Source organism: Battus philenor, unplaced genomic scaffold (assembly GCF_028537555.1).
Source record: "Battus philenor isolate CCGP_79_NKW_IND1 unplaced genomic scaffold, ilBatPhil1.0.hap1 SCAF_6, whole genome shotgun sequence".
NCBI classification, from domain to species: Eukaryota; Metazoa; Arthropoda; class Insecta; order Lepidoptera; family Papilionidae; genus Battus; species Battus philenor.
In genome coordinates, this window is record NW_027181726.1 from 6,310,701 (window position 1) to 6,328,363 (window position 17,663).

At 31.1% G+C, this 17,663-nt stretch overlaps 2 protein-coding genes across 3 annotated transcripts; one reads left to right on the forward strand and one right to left on the reverse strand.

Moving 5' to 3' along the window:
- Positions 1-127: 127 nt before the first annotated feature.
- LOC137930140 (putative fatty acyl-CoA reductase CG5065) lies at positions 128-13,257 on the reverse strand. 2 transcript variants are annotated; one of them, XM_068773268.1, is made up of 9 exons: positions 13,186-13,257; positions 6,325-6,527; positions 5,726-5,848; positions 3,879-4,064; positions 2,820-3,015; positions 2,174-2,372; positions 1,286-1,522; positions 755-1,012; positions 128-321 (listed from the first exon to the last, which is right to left on the reverse strand). In XM_068773268.1, the coding sequence occupies exons 2-9, from the start codon at positions 6,514-6,516 to the stop codon at positions 159-161; spliced, it is 1,554 nt and encodes a 517-aa protein (XP_068629369.1). In that variant the 5' UTR covers positions 6,517-6,527; positions 13,186-13,257; the 3' UTR covers positions 128-158. The 2 variants fall into 2 exon arrangements, with proteins under 2 accessions (XP_068629369.1, XP_068629368.1); XM_068773267.1 differs by having other exon boundaries at positions 1,286-1,525.
- A 3,142-nt stretch (positions 13,258-16,399) lies between these two features.
- Positions 16,400-17,456, forward strand: LOC137930334 (uncharacterized). The gene is made up of 2 exons (XM_068773568.1): positions 16,400-16,922; positions 17,299-17,456. The coding sequence occupies exons 1-2, from the start codon at positions 16,400-16,402 to the stop codon at positions 17,454-17,456; spliced, it is 681 nt and encodes a 226-aa protein (XP_068629669.1).
- Positions 17,457-17,663: the final 207 nt, after the last annotated feature.

Sequence of the window (17,663 nt, forward strand, 5' to 3'; positions counted from 1 at the left end):
TTAAAATACTGATTACAAAATATTGTATCTAATATTACGTAATAACTAAAACAATGACTGTTTGAAAGCATTGTTATTTATTTTTAGGTAATTCATAAAAAAATATAATAATTTTAATAGACACTAATTATTTTTATCTAAATTATTCTTTTTAAACCTTATGTCTCCGCAAAAACCACTTTACCGACTAGTGGTAAGTAGCGTACAAACGGACCTCCAAACGACAGCAAAATCCTGACAGGTTCGAAATAAGAAGCTAGCAAGTACATCGGCAGCAAATAGAAGACGAACGCAGTCACCAATAAGTCAAGCACATAAAGACTGTAACAAAAAATCCAATTAAATTTTTGGCTTGTTCAGACGACCACGCTAAAATCATTAGAAGATGCTGGATGCAGGCCACTTGCAAACGGTCCTATTCGAAATCTATGGGGAAGCCTATGTCCAGCTGTGGACCGTCCTATTGCTGAAATGATGATTATGAATGATGAGATTTAAAAATAAATGTTACTATAAAATAATATCAAATGTTGGTGAAAATATATGGCCTTTTTTAACAATTTAGATTTTCCATTTTTTATGGATGAAACGGTCGATTTTATCGAGCGGCAGTTATAAAAGAAACGTAAAAAAAAACATTGTTGATCAATTTACGTACCTTAGTCTTTGGTAGATAATTGTTATTCTATACTTGATATGACAATAAATTATGTTTTTGCATGTAATAGAGCATTTAAAATAAAAAGGTACTTACATATTATTCTGCAATCTCGCTTTAGGAAGGTTTTCAAGTTTCTCCTTTAAACAATACATCTTTGCTCCCAGCATACAGCTCCTGATGTATGGTTCAACTTCGATTACAGTTAAGTCCATGGGAAACGTTTTTAAATCCACAGAGTTAAGGCACGTACGTAATGCTTTAAAGTTATTCGTATCAAACCACCATTCGCGCGTCGTGAAGTATTGGAGTACTTCTAGTCCAACTGATATACGTTTTTGAATTCGTACCATGCTGTAATTATAAATACGTCTAATTTAGAAATATGATTTACGTAATAATTTATAATCGCATTTAAATTATACTTTTTGTCTATGGTTATATTAAATTTATTATATCGGTGACCAGATAACATAATTAAAGTTGGGGGAAGTCGCTGAATACAGGCAGTGCTAGACTGGTTAGTGTGGTATTCTTTGAAATCGGCCTGTAACTATCACTGTACTATCGACAGACATAATGGTGACTATAATTCTATTTATTAGTAATTAAAATATAAAAACTTACAATCTCTTTTGTCCAAATATCAACATTAAAAAGTCGATCAGATATGCCGGAAGAATATGAAAGAATAATACACAGATATTGTGTATAAGCTTGTTGTGTCGAATATTGCCGTCGGGATACCACAGAGGACCTTCCATTGGGTATTTACGGACAGTCGCTTTTCCCACATCCAGAACTTCTTTCCAAGTTGTATCTCTGTCATCACCAGAGGTTAGATTGAAAACGGGAATGTCCGGACTTCTGTAAATAAAAAGAATTCCAATAATAATTTTATTCGTATATAAATTTAGTAATGCTATATCTATATATAGATAGCACAGAGATGAATAATAATTAGCAAGCCATTTATATTATCTGCTACAAGTATCAGAACTTATAAAACAGATTTTATCTAGTGTTTAACAACCAGTAAAAATAAAACATTAAAGCTGATACACGGTCGACTCTAACCTACAAAAATATAAATCAATTATCAAGACCACACGGGTGGAATGTCTGATACAATTCTTTTCAAAATTTAAAATTAATTACTTAAATAATAATTATCATTAATAATAAATTAAATTAATTAAAATAATAAAATTAGTTGCGGATAATTGATTTAATTCTACTTTCATATTAAAATTTTAAGTTTCAAATATAAAAAACTAATGACTATAAAATTATTATATAACTTACTAAATTATTAATATACGTTTAATCTTTAAATATTCTGAATAATTATTAACATTAATTTAAACGTAAATAAATAAATTATCATTTTAGCCGTAAGAGAGGGAGAGGCCTATATATAGGCCAGGAGTAGGCCTCATTGATAATTATGGCAACGGCATTCTCGTTTTATGACCACGAGAAATTATTCCAAAAAACAATTAGAAATTGACATACCTTTCAGGCTGTGAGATGATATAGTAAGGAATTACAATGATAGCATTAATGGCCATGTCCACTGGAATCACTTCGGCGTGATAATAACCAATGCAGTGCATGGACCGAATGACACCTTTCCCGGCGCCAACCATGAGACCCACGGGCCCGTTCAAATTGTCCACCCAGCCTTCTACTGGTTCACTGTACGAAGGAGTTACTGGCAAATATAAAAAACACTCGTTCATATTTATAATTCAAATAAGTTATTAACAATCAGTTGTTTACGACGAATTTACGACGTAATGGCAACTCTGAAATTAATGACTCGTTAAAATATTATAAACTACGGATTCACATAAGTAAACAAAGAATTTATAACATTTGACAAAACAAAATTTAGTTTAGACATTGTACAATTATTATTATAAATTGTATTACATTTGCACAGTTAATAATGATTTCAAAATTTAGCTTATTTCTCATTTTCCTTCTTTTTATAAAGGAATATATGTAGTAATGTTTTAAGCGTATCCACTTGTAAAGATGTTATTCGTACGTATAAATGTGTATGATCTTTGGTTTTATTATATATTTTGCAAAAATGGAAAACATCATATCAGTGATATCAATAATATTGTACTGGATAATACGATTAAATATTTACCAATGCTGGGACGGACTACAGACACAGGTAGTTCAGGATAGTGCTCTTTAACCACGGCTTCCGCCAGTCTTTTGGAGTACGTGTAAGAGTTTGCATGTTTTTGAAGAATGGAAGGCGTTAGAAGATTGACTTGTTCGTCGGTGAGCCAGCTAGCTGCACGTAAAACTTCGTGTGGGTTTGCTGGAGGGTCGTGTACCTAGAATTTAATATTTTATTGTTTATACATCAACTAATTATTTACGAAATGTATTTTAACAACGATAAAACCATAAGTACGACAAACTGTTGCTAGTAAGCTCCATGTAGCGCTTTGACTATTTTTTACCGGCTCAGGTACAAGTTTTTAGGACATCGTTCATATTAGGGAAGAACATGAATTTTATAAATAACATAATTTGACTGTTTTTAAACAAACGTAATCTTTTTTTCAAAATGTATAATAAAAGTGATATTTAATAATCGTTAAGAAATATCATACATGTTTAGGAAAGACAAAGAAATGTACAAATAGCACCAATCGCCTCGATTTAACAAAAGCAAATTTACGTTTTATAAAGCTAAATAGCTCTTAGAGTTAAAATAAATTTTGTAATTTCTTTATTTTGGAGGACTAGTTTGCCGGACTTAACAAATCTACTATAGGATAACATTAAATAACCCAAATGTTACCCCCGTCCCTTAAAAAAGGATAAAGAGGAAATAATAAAATGATAAATTATAATTACTTCTTCTCCTTTTTAATTTTGTTACTAATTGACTTTATTAATTAAATGGCCACGAGGCAATGTTGAAGTAAATGTTGCAATGCCATTGTAGCAAAATATAGTTATCTTTTATTTTTAATAAATTTTAATCAAAGTTTATCCAAAATCTTTTTATCTCTTATCTATCACAGAATATGCAAAATTATGAAAAGTCGTTTTTAATGAAAAAGTATTTATATAAAATAAATCTAAAACATAAATAAGCTTTACAAATATTTTAATAATATGTTTTTATGTAATAATCTCAGCATTTTAATAATATTGTGAAAATTGTCCTTTGTAACATATATTTTACCTTTTCAGCCATTCTTTTGTAGTCCGGATAACAAAAAGCAGTAGAAAGATGTACAAATGATACAAGATTCTTAATTTTCTTAGCCACGTCCAAAACTCTTATAGTTCCTTTCGTGTTCATCTCAAGTCCTTCCTTCAGTGGTGCTTCTAAACGTAGGCTTGCAGCGAAATGAAAGACGACTGATACCTGGAATTTAGGGTTAGTTATGTCAATAAAAATTATCACAAGTTGTAATGTAGGTTTTAATATGTTAATTATATTTATTCTTTTGATGATGTCTCTTTAAAGATGTTTGCTTAAGTAATAGGTAGTAGATGAAAGATGTATGATGCAGCACTTTTTACTTTATTAATAGGCTCACAAGTAAAAGTTGAATACCTTTGGAATCTATCAAGTGTCTTGAACATAGTTAGTATTCTACGTGTTATGTATGACATAAAAATTATTACATAAATCTTTTGATACCATTATTCCCAAAAGTACATTAAAACCGATTATTAGTGCATTCTTATGTCACAGAAACTTTGTTTATTGCAAAATTTGATACTTGAAAACACTTTTTAATACTTTTTATTATTTCTGAAGTCATGGACTTTGGATAGGGTGTACCGGACATTAATTGAAATTTAGCAATAAGCTTTTTAGTCCTTTTTTGAGCATTTAACTGAGCTTTTAAGCTCAATTTTCAAATAAGCATTCAGCCTTTTAAAGCTATAACCAATAGATTTGTATAATAAATATATTATTAATTGCAAAATGTTCCGGGAATCCCGCCAGGCCTCTTAATTACCACGAGCCACCGCATTGCCCCCGGTCGCTTTCTCTTCACCTAACATTTCGCAATAGGCGTTACGCTATTGGCGCTAGACTTGCGTGAGTAAACAAGCATTTAACTGTAGATTGTAAAATCAAGACACACTCAAATAAATTTCCCAAAATTATATTATGGGTAATATACAATAGGGTTGTAAAGTAATATATATGTATATATATATATATATATATATATATATATATATGTATGTGTATATTATTTATGTATATATGTATATATATATAAATATATGTATATACATATATATGTATATATATATATATATAACTGCCTCCATGTCTGAACAAAGAAGTTAAAGGTTGTTATGAAGTTTGAGCCGCAAGGAACTTTGCATATTTAAGAGTTAAATTAAATAAAGATTTCAATTTTTGTATCCTTAATTATTTATACGCGTAACTAAGGCGAAAATATATTTTTTATTTCTCATTAAGTTATCATTATTTCAGCTTGTCACATAGATCCTCAAAAGGACCGCCTGTATTCACAGATTTCCAATGATCATAACAGGTTTTTCCTCCTTATGGGTAAACATGAGGAGGATAAACCTGTTAAGCGCTTCGCTAGTCCATCCTTGGTCTCCAGCCTAATACCTGTCCGTCTGTTCTTCACGATATGCGAGAACAGCCCATTGGCACATCAACTTGCCAGTCTGCTTGATTAAACTACATATCTTCCGTTCGTCTATAGATCCAGCATTCCTGACTCGATCTAGTAGAGAAATCTAGACGGTTTATTAAGTATAAAGGTAAAATAGAGCTAACACAACAGTAGCAAAGAAGTAAAGTTGGCGGGTTTGACGTAATCCACAATTTCTTACGGGAAATCTTGGGTGGATTGAAAACAATAGAGATTTATCAAAAAATAGTCATTATCATATAATAGGAAGTATTTAAATATTTGTCATGATTTGGGGCAGTAATAAGTTAGCTCCTACTTCTATAGTAATGGGATTACTACTTTACTAAAAGAAACCATATTACGTAATTACATTCATTTAAAAGTTTTTTCTCACCTCATTGTAAATTTGTTCCAGCAGCCCGGGATCAATCCCGAGATTGTCGTACGTAATGTCGCCAGTTACTGGAATTAGTTTCTTCATTACATGTGGTTTCTCTTCTCTTATTCTTGAGAATAGCTGCAATTATATAACAATAATTAGACTTAATAACATATCGTCATCATCATTTCAACCAAAAGACGCCCGCTGCAAAGCATAGACCTCAACAAAAGATCGCCAAAATTACCGGCCTTGCGATGCCGGCGTTCAGCGGTCGCGCGACCTAGACTGTGTCGACAAACAAGAAACATCATTATATAAAATAATAACTCATTTTTTCTGAGAAACAACTGCTATGTCATGAGACATAAGGCACACACCGCGAGTTATAAATAATGATGTTAACAACGCCGTCTATCATTCTTATAAGCAGACGTCTAATGTTGCGCTTCCCTGTCGATGGTCTGTGGCTATTATAGATAAACAATAGTTACAAAATCGATAAAGTGTAACGAATTGCATTATCAAAGTTACACAGTAAGGAACTGACAACTTAAAAGATTAATATGTACTACATCCTGTATTCTACATTGGCTAAGTGTGGGCAAACTCACCGGCAATTTCCACATATCTTCAATTCGTGTTTCCGGTGTTTTTCCACGTTTCGAACGCACTAAAGCGTACACATTACCAATATCGGGTACGCTATATAGGATCTTTTCGATAAGAACCTTGCCCATGAGGCCTAAGGCTCCGGTGACAAACACATTTCGACCTTTGTACCACTCATTAACTTCCGAATTCATTATTACTCCACCTGAAAGCGAACAATTAATCAGAATACGGCTAAATGCAGAATTTAATGAATAAAAATAATCAATAGTTATAAAATTGTGGTACAAACAGATGATGGTAAAACAATACCTTCGCCGTTTAATCACTAGTTTTAATATTTAAAAATATTAAAGTTTGTACGTAATAGAGGAAACAAGCAATCAAGCAATTTAGTACTTTAGTTTAGTTTATTATTATTATTTAGTTATTTAGTTTCATCCTATAGACGCCCACTGCAACGTATGGCCTCCCCCAAAGATATCTATCGGGGATGGATATACCACAATCGCCACGCTTGGAAAGCGGGTTAGCGATCGCTGTATGTAGTGGACGCTGCTGCCTATCCTCTAGTAACTTGTTTATGAGCAGTGGCAATCCCAAATAATTAATGCAAAAAGTGTGAATTATAAATGAATGTATCCTGAGTATCGAACCCGCAACGTACTATCGTAAGTCTCAGTTCTCTACCGCTGATCTATTGCACACTTTATAAATGGCGTACTTAATGCATACTTTCATTAAATTGACGTTGAAATTGCGAATAGCAAAAGGTAATAAACTCACAGATTTTTTTTTGTTTTAATTTATTTGGAAATTTTACAACTGGCAAGCGCATACGATATTAATGCAAAATAAAGTTAATAAGGTCATTTAGAATTTTTGACAAGTAACATTATTGATCAAAGATTAATGATATTAGTTAAACGAATTTAGTAAACAAAAAGCGTTTTAGTTACCTTTCAGAACAAAAAAAATGGCGCTTATTCAACGCTTATCACACTTAAGATTTATTTTAATTAAGTCTACGTCTAAATCTACATCCACGTAACTGTTTGCCATTAACATATATGCATTTAGACAATAGCATTCGACCGGGATTGCTGTACCGCATTTTAGGAACTATGACAAAACATAGTCCTCCTTTTTCTATACTATTCATATTTAAAAAAAATCATTTAACATACGATGGATTACGTCTCTTTCTGACGTCAAATTAAAACTACCTGTTCGGATAATCAATGTCTCAGATCTAAGACAAACAAGCGAAAGACACTCAACGTTAATATTTATTTTTTAAAACAATAATTTTTCTTATTTAATAAACATTGAGGCACATTACTCCCTAGGTATGCTATTTTCTATGAAGTTATCAATAGTATTGTAACTTTAAGCACGTAAATGGTACTTATATTATGTAGGTTCCTGTGATAATAGCGTATATTTGCCCCTAGAAAAATCTTGTAAAATGACGTAGTCGAATCTTAGGTACAAATGCTTATACGGATTAAGTACATACTTATGTTTGAATATTTTTTGGTAATTTTTTTAAGCGTAAATAATATTACGATAGCCTGAATTTAAATAGCAAATTACTACTATCTACATTCAAATTTTCATTCACTTTTTCTATGCGTCTATATCTGTAAAGCATTGTTATCTGCTTAAGCCATTACCGTCTGTTTTAAGACAACTCTGTAAAACTTTAAAGTTAAACCCTATCTTAAATTACCCTGTATAAAAACTTACATTATTTTTTAAAACATGAAACGCAGAAGGAACCTGTTTCTCAAACTATAATCTTGACATCTAACGGCGATTTTGTTACATAAACGCGACGCGACGCTCAGCTCAGAAGGTACAATGAGTTATAATTTTTTCTATACCTAACATTTGTTAAACAATACAACAGCAATAATTTTCAAACACACGGAAAAAGTCATCGAGTTTGTGATTGCACTATATAGATCAGAGGTAACCAAGCTCCTAGATAAAGCCATTCCATAGTTTGTATTTTTTTTGCATTCAATACGTATTTAAAATTCATGCAAATAGTTATTAAAAATAAAAAATAATATTGAAAACATATAATAAATGTACATAATATCTATATTGTATAAATTCATTTATTTTACCTCTCTTGATAATTATTTAATATTCGGTGATTTCAGACGCTGGTTAGTTAATACTAATCAGGGTGTAGAAAATTTCGTTATGATAATTTTTAAAATAATATGTCACAAAAATGAAAAGCTAACTACATTTATCGTAAGCTGTAAAAATCATTTAAAGTATCGCATATCCAGCCGCAGGTTGGCTGCCCCTGATATAAAACAAAGTTATTTATTTTTTTATAACAAGTATGTTAATAAAAGTTGAAAAGAGTTATATTGTGGCTGAAACCAAAAAGAAAAAGATCTATGAAACATAACAAGTTTTATACATGTGATACTAAATGTTGCAAGTAGTGTTTTACATTTTTATTACAATTTTTTTTATTAGATAACCCAGTGAACTAAACATTTGATTTCTTTCCCTAAAAATTTATACAACACAACCGTTTTATTCGCTATTATTATGCGAAAAACGTTCATAGAAATTAACATTAGAATATGTAATAATTTGCTACAATGAATAACTTTAATTTCCATTAAGTATTTGGCTAGTAGTGTAAAAGAAATAATATTGTAAAAAACTTCATATCTCCACACCTTTACAAGTTTTACCGTTACGCAAGCGAAAACAAATACTTTTATAAAATTCTACATTTGGGCTGAGTAAATCTTTGACTTCCGATCGTACACAATGACGAACTAGAAAATAACATAAAATTGCCGACAATTGCGCAGAGACGACGGTCAGTTTTTCAAATATATTCTTATTGGTTCATAAAAACCGCCATAAATATTGACTAAAAATAATTTAAACAAATGATTATAAAAATTGATTTTCATTGTACATCACCATGTCGTGAGGTTTTATAATATAACGCAAGTTCATTTAACGATTCAGATTTAAAACCTTCGAAAACAAGTCAAGCATAACAAGCTCAGGTTTTTTGGAGTAGTTATTTTTAACTTATTGTATATTTACTTTACGGGAACTCGATTTTTTGCATTGTTAGAAGTACTATTTATCAAGTAAAATGTATTTTACTTAAAAAATTGATTACCTAAAGGGTCATTTCCAAAAAACTTAGATGTAAATTTAGGTAATCCCAATGTTTTATATCACACATCTGTCGCGGAGAAAGTCGACTTCTATGCCAACCGGAACTTATTTCAAACATTACACAACTTAGCTACTAGGCGTTCCACTTATTTCTTTTTATTCCTAGCAAAAATTTATGAACTTAAGTTTGAGTAGTCATCATTGTAATGTTTTTATGGTCATTGTAATTAACTTCTTTTTATGGTCGTAACTTATTATCTAAACTAAGCAGAAGGCATAAGTTGCTTTATTTTATTTCAAGTTATTTCACTTTGACTCTATAGGTTTAATTCTAAAAGTGTTTATCATAACATCAGTACACCTTAGATCTCTGCATTAAAAACAAACTATTGAACAATAAATCGACATTGTCATTCGGAAACTTAACTTAAAGCATAAATTCTTCGGATATGTAACTAAACTTATTTTTTACAATAAAGTATGAATCACAGAAACTTCATTTATCTAGAATGATAAAATACATTTTTATAGATGAATATATAAATATCTTTTGTATATTGTATTTATTAAAGTAAATATGTTAGTTAAAGTAAATTTTTTTATAATCGGGCAGTTTAAAAGTAATATAAAAAAATAATTTTAAAATTCTTGAATAACAGTAATTACTAGTCTTTTATGTAATTTGCATCAGGCTGTCATTTATTTTTACAAATTGGCGGCAATATAAAAAAGTAAATGGATGGGTCATTATGGATAAAGTATGTGAAAATTTTCGTTGTATGATTATTTACGATTTTCGTTGCGGTATCAGATAATAACAAAGTCACAATAGAATTGGGAGATAGTGGGTCCATTGCGACTCACAATGATTTTACGGGATGCAACGGTGCGTAAATTGTCTAGGTTTCAGAAAACAAATGATTTATTGATTCTTAGTTTAATTTTCGGTATTCTTAAAACTTTTAATGTCACGTCTCTTAAAATATAGAGATCCTCCTGCACACTATGATACGACTGCAATACTATAAGAAGTGAAACAATTAGATACATTTACAGAGTTCCAACAATTTGATTGCTCGTGTAGTCAAGTATAATGTGCGTGTCATGGGTACAATCTCTATTATGTTTGACCTTTGCGCATTATGTAAATATTACTCGGAAAAAGCTTAATTATGTTGCAACAATGAAATTACTTAGGAACTGTTGGATTTTCAAACTGCTACGGCTACAACATCTAATATGACAATATTAATAATATCAAAACAAGAAACCACATCTGGTTTTTGACATTGTTAACAAAGCTCTGTTAACAAAAAAAAGTTCTTAGAAATATACTAAATAGATCGGAAATATTTGCGTTTAGTCTGGAATACAGGGAAAATAATTAGATGTCTTAATGTCACATTTGACATTGTTTATGCTTAATGATATAAGCTAATAGTTAAAAAAATGGATGTACCAAGAAGGTTTTACAAGCTAAAACTTCCTTTCTCAAATATTTATGTAGCCAAGGCGTTACAAAAGGAATATTTTTGTTATTATTAATAATTTAGGCAAAAAATTAAAAAAGAAAATACTAAATATTTTCAAACCATATCAAACCATATTTGGCCTTTATTTTTATATTACCTGTCTTATATATATATCAATTCTAAATTGATTACGGGGCCGTTTCAAATATTATTTATTTATTTTTTGTAATAAAATTTTAAATTCATGGAAAATTTAACTGATTTTATGTATACTAATTATACGTACTAGTCTTACCGAATTAATTGTATATACAAGGTGTAACAAGACTAGTGGATAAAACCAAAAACCAAAAAAAGGCCCTGGAGATTGTGGTACCTGTCCATTTTACACCCATGTACGTTCAGTAATTTTTATTGGTTCCGCTGATATTGAGAATTTATGATTTTTTATAAATATTCTATTTTTTCAGAGTACTTAATGATACCATTTCAGGTTACGTATTTTATGTTTTGCTCGAAAATGGATGCATACCAGGCATTCTATAACCGTATCATATAACCGAAGTTAATCATTACTGACTAATTTTGATCAACACGTGAGGGTGAAATTTTACGACAGGTGTGTGATTACGTATTACACTCTGTATACATTTATTTGGTTTATTTTTCAATAATTATAAAAAATAAATGATTAATTTATACTACATCTTTTTCTTAATTCGATTCACAAAACTGATGTACAATAAGAAATTTATTACTTAAGTTACACAATGATTAAATTGTCGTATTATGTTTTGAAATAAATTTAAATAATTTAAGCATAAATATCAAATAGGTTTTCCTATCTATAGTTTGAGAGAAACGGTTACATTAATATAAAAAAGTGTTCCCGTCTGTGTAATTCCATACAACTTTCTTTAATCCGTAACGATCCACGACTCGCAAAGTAACAATATTCAATTATTCAAGTTTTATTACCGCTTAAGAACACTGTAAACACGTTTTTTTATGTTTTATAACACATCAACTAAACAAGAACTCTTCGGTTAGGTAATGTTATTAACTCAACGCACCTTAGGTTGCGAAATAGAACAAACGCAACGGACCACTAAAATATTCTTACATAAAACTAAAACACGCTTCAAAAGTTTAAATGATGGAAACTCCGCCTATTTTAAAATGAAAATTTATAAATGTAATTCTACTACACATACTTTCACAACCATAAGGTCTTATGGACCCTTATATACGAGTAGAAACCGCTATAAAGAAAACTGCATTTCGAAACTCTAAATAGCTTAGTTTTGCCCAAGGGTTAACAGTTTGTCATTAATAAACTTGATATTGATGAGCATACGAAATCTCTCTTATTGATTACCATATACGATGTTTAAAAACTATGAGCAATCAATCTAAAACTTGTTTACGCAACAAGATTACAATGTAAACACAACATATTATTAGTATCTATAAATAATTGCTAAATGTATAATTGAATGAAAATCTGCTTAAAGAATTTTGGTCAAAGATTAATACATACGTACACATCTTTTTAATAATTATTAACAAATACGACAAACAAACTAATAATTATTAGGGGGATCGGAAAGTAATGTCGTTTCTATGGACATACTTTATAGAAAAACCGATTGATTTTTTGGCAAAAGGTTGTTGATAACGAAGGTGAATATATTGTTGAATAAAAATAAAAACTTGTTAAAAATATAGTCGAGTGAATTTAACTTAAGAAAGTGACATTACTTTCCAGTCCCCCTAATACTATAACTTAATAGTGATATATATCATACCCTATTATAACTGTTAACAACAAAGCAAATAAATAAACTATCAAGTTTCCATTAACTAAAAGGTATTGAGATTAAAAAGCTTCTTCGGTCATTACCACGCATGATAAAGTTTAAGCAGTTGTTTCTTATACTTATTGATATGTATAAGAAAAAAAAGCATTAATTATTAAAAAATATGTTAATATTAATTCATCAAAGATTATTTTAATATTTTTAAATATTAATGACTTGTAATTTCAAAACATTTTCTCGTTTACATATCTCAAACATTAACTATTTACGTTTGAATACTTAGAAAAAAAATACATCATAATTTACCGTAATAAAGTAGCAGAGTAAATATAATGAATAGATTAAAAAAGGCGGTTTCCTTTTTTTGCGTAAATCAAAATAAAATCGGGTTAAAACTTACCGCACTGATTACAGTTTCAATAAAAACGGTATACAGCACAAGAGTTAGTAGGCAAGCGGCAACGCTTACGCCAACTGACTGACTATCGTAATTCTTGTCTAAGTCACTCGACTCGCCAGGGAAAGAGGTTTGCGTGCTTAATGCCACAGGGCTGTCACCTGAAGTGACTTTATTTTCAGAAAAATTATTATTAATTTTTAAAAAGCATCCGTACGTTAGTACTTAATCTTAATGATTTATCTATAAATTCAATGCACAAATTTGCAAATATAAATAAGTAATAATTATATAGATGTATGTCTTTGCAAAGAAAACTTACGAACGTTAAAACTTAATGTCCTTTTTACAAAATTTACAATTGTTCCCAACTTATTTATAAAATAACAAAAGCAGTGTCAGAACTATATTAACTTATAATTTTCTGTTATTTCATAGTATTTTGACTTCAGTAAATAAAGCATTTTTTATTAATTGTTTAGAAAAATTTTATACAGCAATTTTTCTAGGACAGGAACAAAACTTTGTCGATGAAACAATATGCTTAAAATAAAAAATGTAGTTAACAAAACACACACTATACAATGATAAGTAAGATGTTTATTTGATATAATTGTAATAAATGAAAACGTTATAGTTCTACTCAAGCTAACTGGTTTTAGCAACAATAGGTTTAGACCAGTTGCCGTCTAAGAATACTTAAAAGCGCGCGTCATTATAACCTAGAGGGAGTCTTACAAATGAAACTTACAACCAATAAGAACCCAAGTGGTAAAAGGAAGAAGGATATACCGTACATTACTACCAGATTAATTTCATTATACTTCTCGTAACATTTCCGTCACTAGCAATTCACTTTACAACCTAACAAGGCATACATTCACGACATAGTCAAAGTGATAACTACATTTACAATTTACTATCATATATACCGATTGGCTATATAGCCACTACATTATATATATAATGTACTGTTTTCTTCGACATTTTTAATTGATTCATTTTTATTAAAGTTAATTTTAATTAAGACTATTTACAATGAGTTAAAATGCAAAATCAAAAAAGAACTATCTAGTCAAAAACAATGTTACAAAGGTGTAATTCATCTCGACACGTACATATCAAGGTCATGCAATGTTCTGCCATCTAGAGGATTATATAGAAAGCTTGTAACATTTGTAATGAACCTTTCTAGCGCCATCTTACAGTTATATATTGAACTACTACGTTCATTTAGCTTCTACTTGCCGTTATTAAATACATAGTATCTAGATGGATCTTCGAATAAACATCATTTGATTTGCAAACGATTCGTGCGTCATTATTTGCATATCACTTTAGCACTTAGAAAACTCATTGCTATAAATTTCATATTACTTATAATGATGTAAATATAGGAGCATTCATTAATATTTTTTTATTTACATATTAGAGCCACAAGTGTGTTGTCAAATGATGTTTTCCTTGTGACATTTTAGCTGGTTTTGAAATGACAGACTGCTGAAAGCGCTTAGCATAAACCTCTTTACAGCAACAAAGATCGGGGGTTCCTTAGGAAGTTTCGGTTCAGGCCGTTACAACATTTATCCGGATTGTGGTCTCACCGAGTTTTTAGGTCGGGGCTAGACACTTCAAACGACTGTTAAGTCAATCCTAGTGATCTCGAAAGGTGAAAGCGGAAACTTTTATCGCATGATACAATGAGAATGTCTGTGGGGGTAATAGTCCGATCATTTGCTATCACGAATATTTAGGCGAATACTTTTATTAATGTTATCATTATCACTTTTCACAAGTAGGACGTCCATAGTTGGACCGTCCATCACGGATTTCCAATAGAACCGATTGAAAGCGGCCTTGATCTAGCGTCTTTAAACGACCTTAACAAAGTCTAATGGATTGAGGCGTTACTTTGCGGAAGTCCATCCTAAGTAAGAAAAGGATAATATATAGCTACTTCCGCTATGTAGCAGTAGTCATACAATAAAGTGCACCGCCCGCCAGCCCGCTGATAAATGCGCATGCGGCAAACAATGCGAATTACACAACTACCACCGTTAAATCACTCAACACGTGTTTCACCCCTCCACGGGGCATCCTCAGGAGTAATGTAACACTACATAGCAGAAGTAGCTATATATTAGTCCTTTTCTTACTTAACAAAGTCGTCTGTCCCCCTTGTGGTAAGCGCTAGCAGATCTTTTCTTTGAAATGTTTCATTCGTCTTCGGATCTCCTCATTCTTGATAGGATCTCGCGAAGAAATCTTAAGTATAGTTCTGTTCTTGTCCCGTTGAATGACTGCGCGTGAGCAAGCAATTTAAAGCAGCAGTGGGAAGGCGTACAAGACAAATTGCCGCTGAGGCCCTCAGTGTTCGGAGTTGAGATCACGGATCGGCTAGAACTGCGTAGACGTCAACCCATAAGGTGGACAGACGCAGGAGTTAAGGTCTTGTTAGAAATCTATGGGAGAAGTCTGTATTCAGCTGTGGACTTCCGACAGCCGAAATGATGAAGAAAATGACAAACACATTTTTTAATGTCTGAAACAAAAAAAAATGAACTGCCTTGATTCGACTTGGGTAGTTACAAATATCTTATTGTTTTAATGTCAATGAATTATAACAAACAAGACTTCTAAAAATCGAAAGTTGTTCGCCTACGAAATACTTTAACCTACGCCTCCTCGTTAAGTAATATCGTAAAGCTTATTGACTTATTATTCACTTGTCCGTACTATAGAGCACGTGTCTATTTAATATTTCATATTTCTATATCGTATTATTAAAGAAGATTTTAAGCAATGCAAACCTAAATGTTATAAATGTGATACCCCGTTAATAGTTAATAATGTTCTAAATACTTTAATTATATTTTGGATTATGTTACTTTAAACCAAATTTAATGAAAAATTCAGTGTGTAATATTCCCGCCAAGTTTCAGGTAATAACTTAGTATTATACTTTAATATATCACAAATATCCCAAATGCCCAGTAAACATTAAGTTGGCCATGCTCACTGTTGCTTGTCATATCACATTTCAGCTTACTACAGCCGGCCTTGTCATCTGATATGTGAAAAACGATATGTTAGAAATGGACACGCATAAAGTACTACAATATTATAATGTAACATATTACAATTCAACAATTCCCTTTTGCAGTTACTTGAAGTATCTAAAGGGACCAACACGTGAAACCGATAAAGTCATTAAGTCATGCGTCGTAAAGAGCCGCATATAGCAAGTGTTAACCGCGGAAAAAGTTTAATTTCAACAAGAATTCAACAACATCAACAAAGGAAAATGAAAAACATGAAGAGTCAGCTTCCAAGAAGCTATTCCTCGCCGGGCTCACGTTGCGAAGAAGACAAAAAAGAAAGCGTCACGCGAAGTTTCTCCACACCAGAACCCAAACAAGTTTATTACAGGGACAATTCAGATTCAATTTGTGGATCAAAACCCGAGTGTTCTAAAAGCGAATTAGACTCCGACTTAGAAAACTATGAACTATTCGAAGATAGTTTTATCGACATAGATGCAGAGCCTGATGACATTACGTTTGGAGCGTACACCAAAAATCCAGAAGTAGATAAACCTAAGAAGGTAATAGCAACACTTCTGCCTGGCAGCGGTATTCATAAAATCTCTATGAAACCAATATCCCCGCGAACTATTCAAAAAATTCAACACTCACGACAAGCAAAACGGAAACTTCAAAGACATAGAGAGCAAAACAAAGGTATGAAACAGCAATTATTAAACCTATATCCTAATGAATATTAATATTTATGCAAGGCTAACTAATGACGTACTTGTTATGCAAATACATTTGAACAACCTTTGAAAATGATGGTTTTGAATGTTCATATCTTATTCAACCTTTAAAGACAATCTTCAAATGGATTCTAAAACTTATATTGTTTAAGTATTTGCTAAATTAACACTTTTTGATAAATTATTTTTTATCCTCCGTAGCATTATAATAACAAGGTAGGTTCTCGATAAACTTGTACCATTATAATAAAGTTAACATTCAACATTAATTAAACGAAACAATGGAGTATTTATTAATAAAAATGGATATGTTTTGAATATATCTTATGTCTTACATTCAGGATCTGAAGAAAGATCTTTAGGAGATGAAGAGCTTCGGAGGTCACCTTCCATAGAAATGGAAACCATAGAACTCGAAAGGGAGTTCAATAACGCTGAACAGCATCTAGACGCTGAAATAGCCATAGCCACTGGAGAAAGTGATACTGAAACGGTATGATTTATTAAATATATTAAGCTAAATTTCTAACGCCTTTCTTTTCAATTAAGTAATTTAAGTTGATAGATTTATTTTTAATTTCAAATACTTGCGGCTGTAGTCGCAATTACGCGACATCCCACGCGGTGGTAATTTAGAACAATTTTGATGCCACAAAAATTGCAATTGAATAAATCCTCGCCGACATTTTCCAGACAGTGTGTTCCT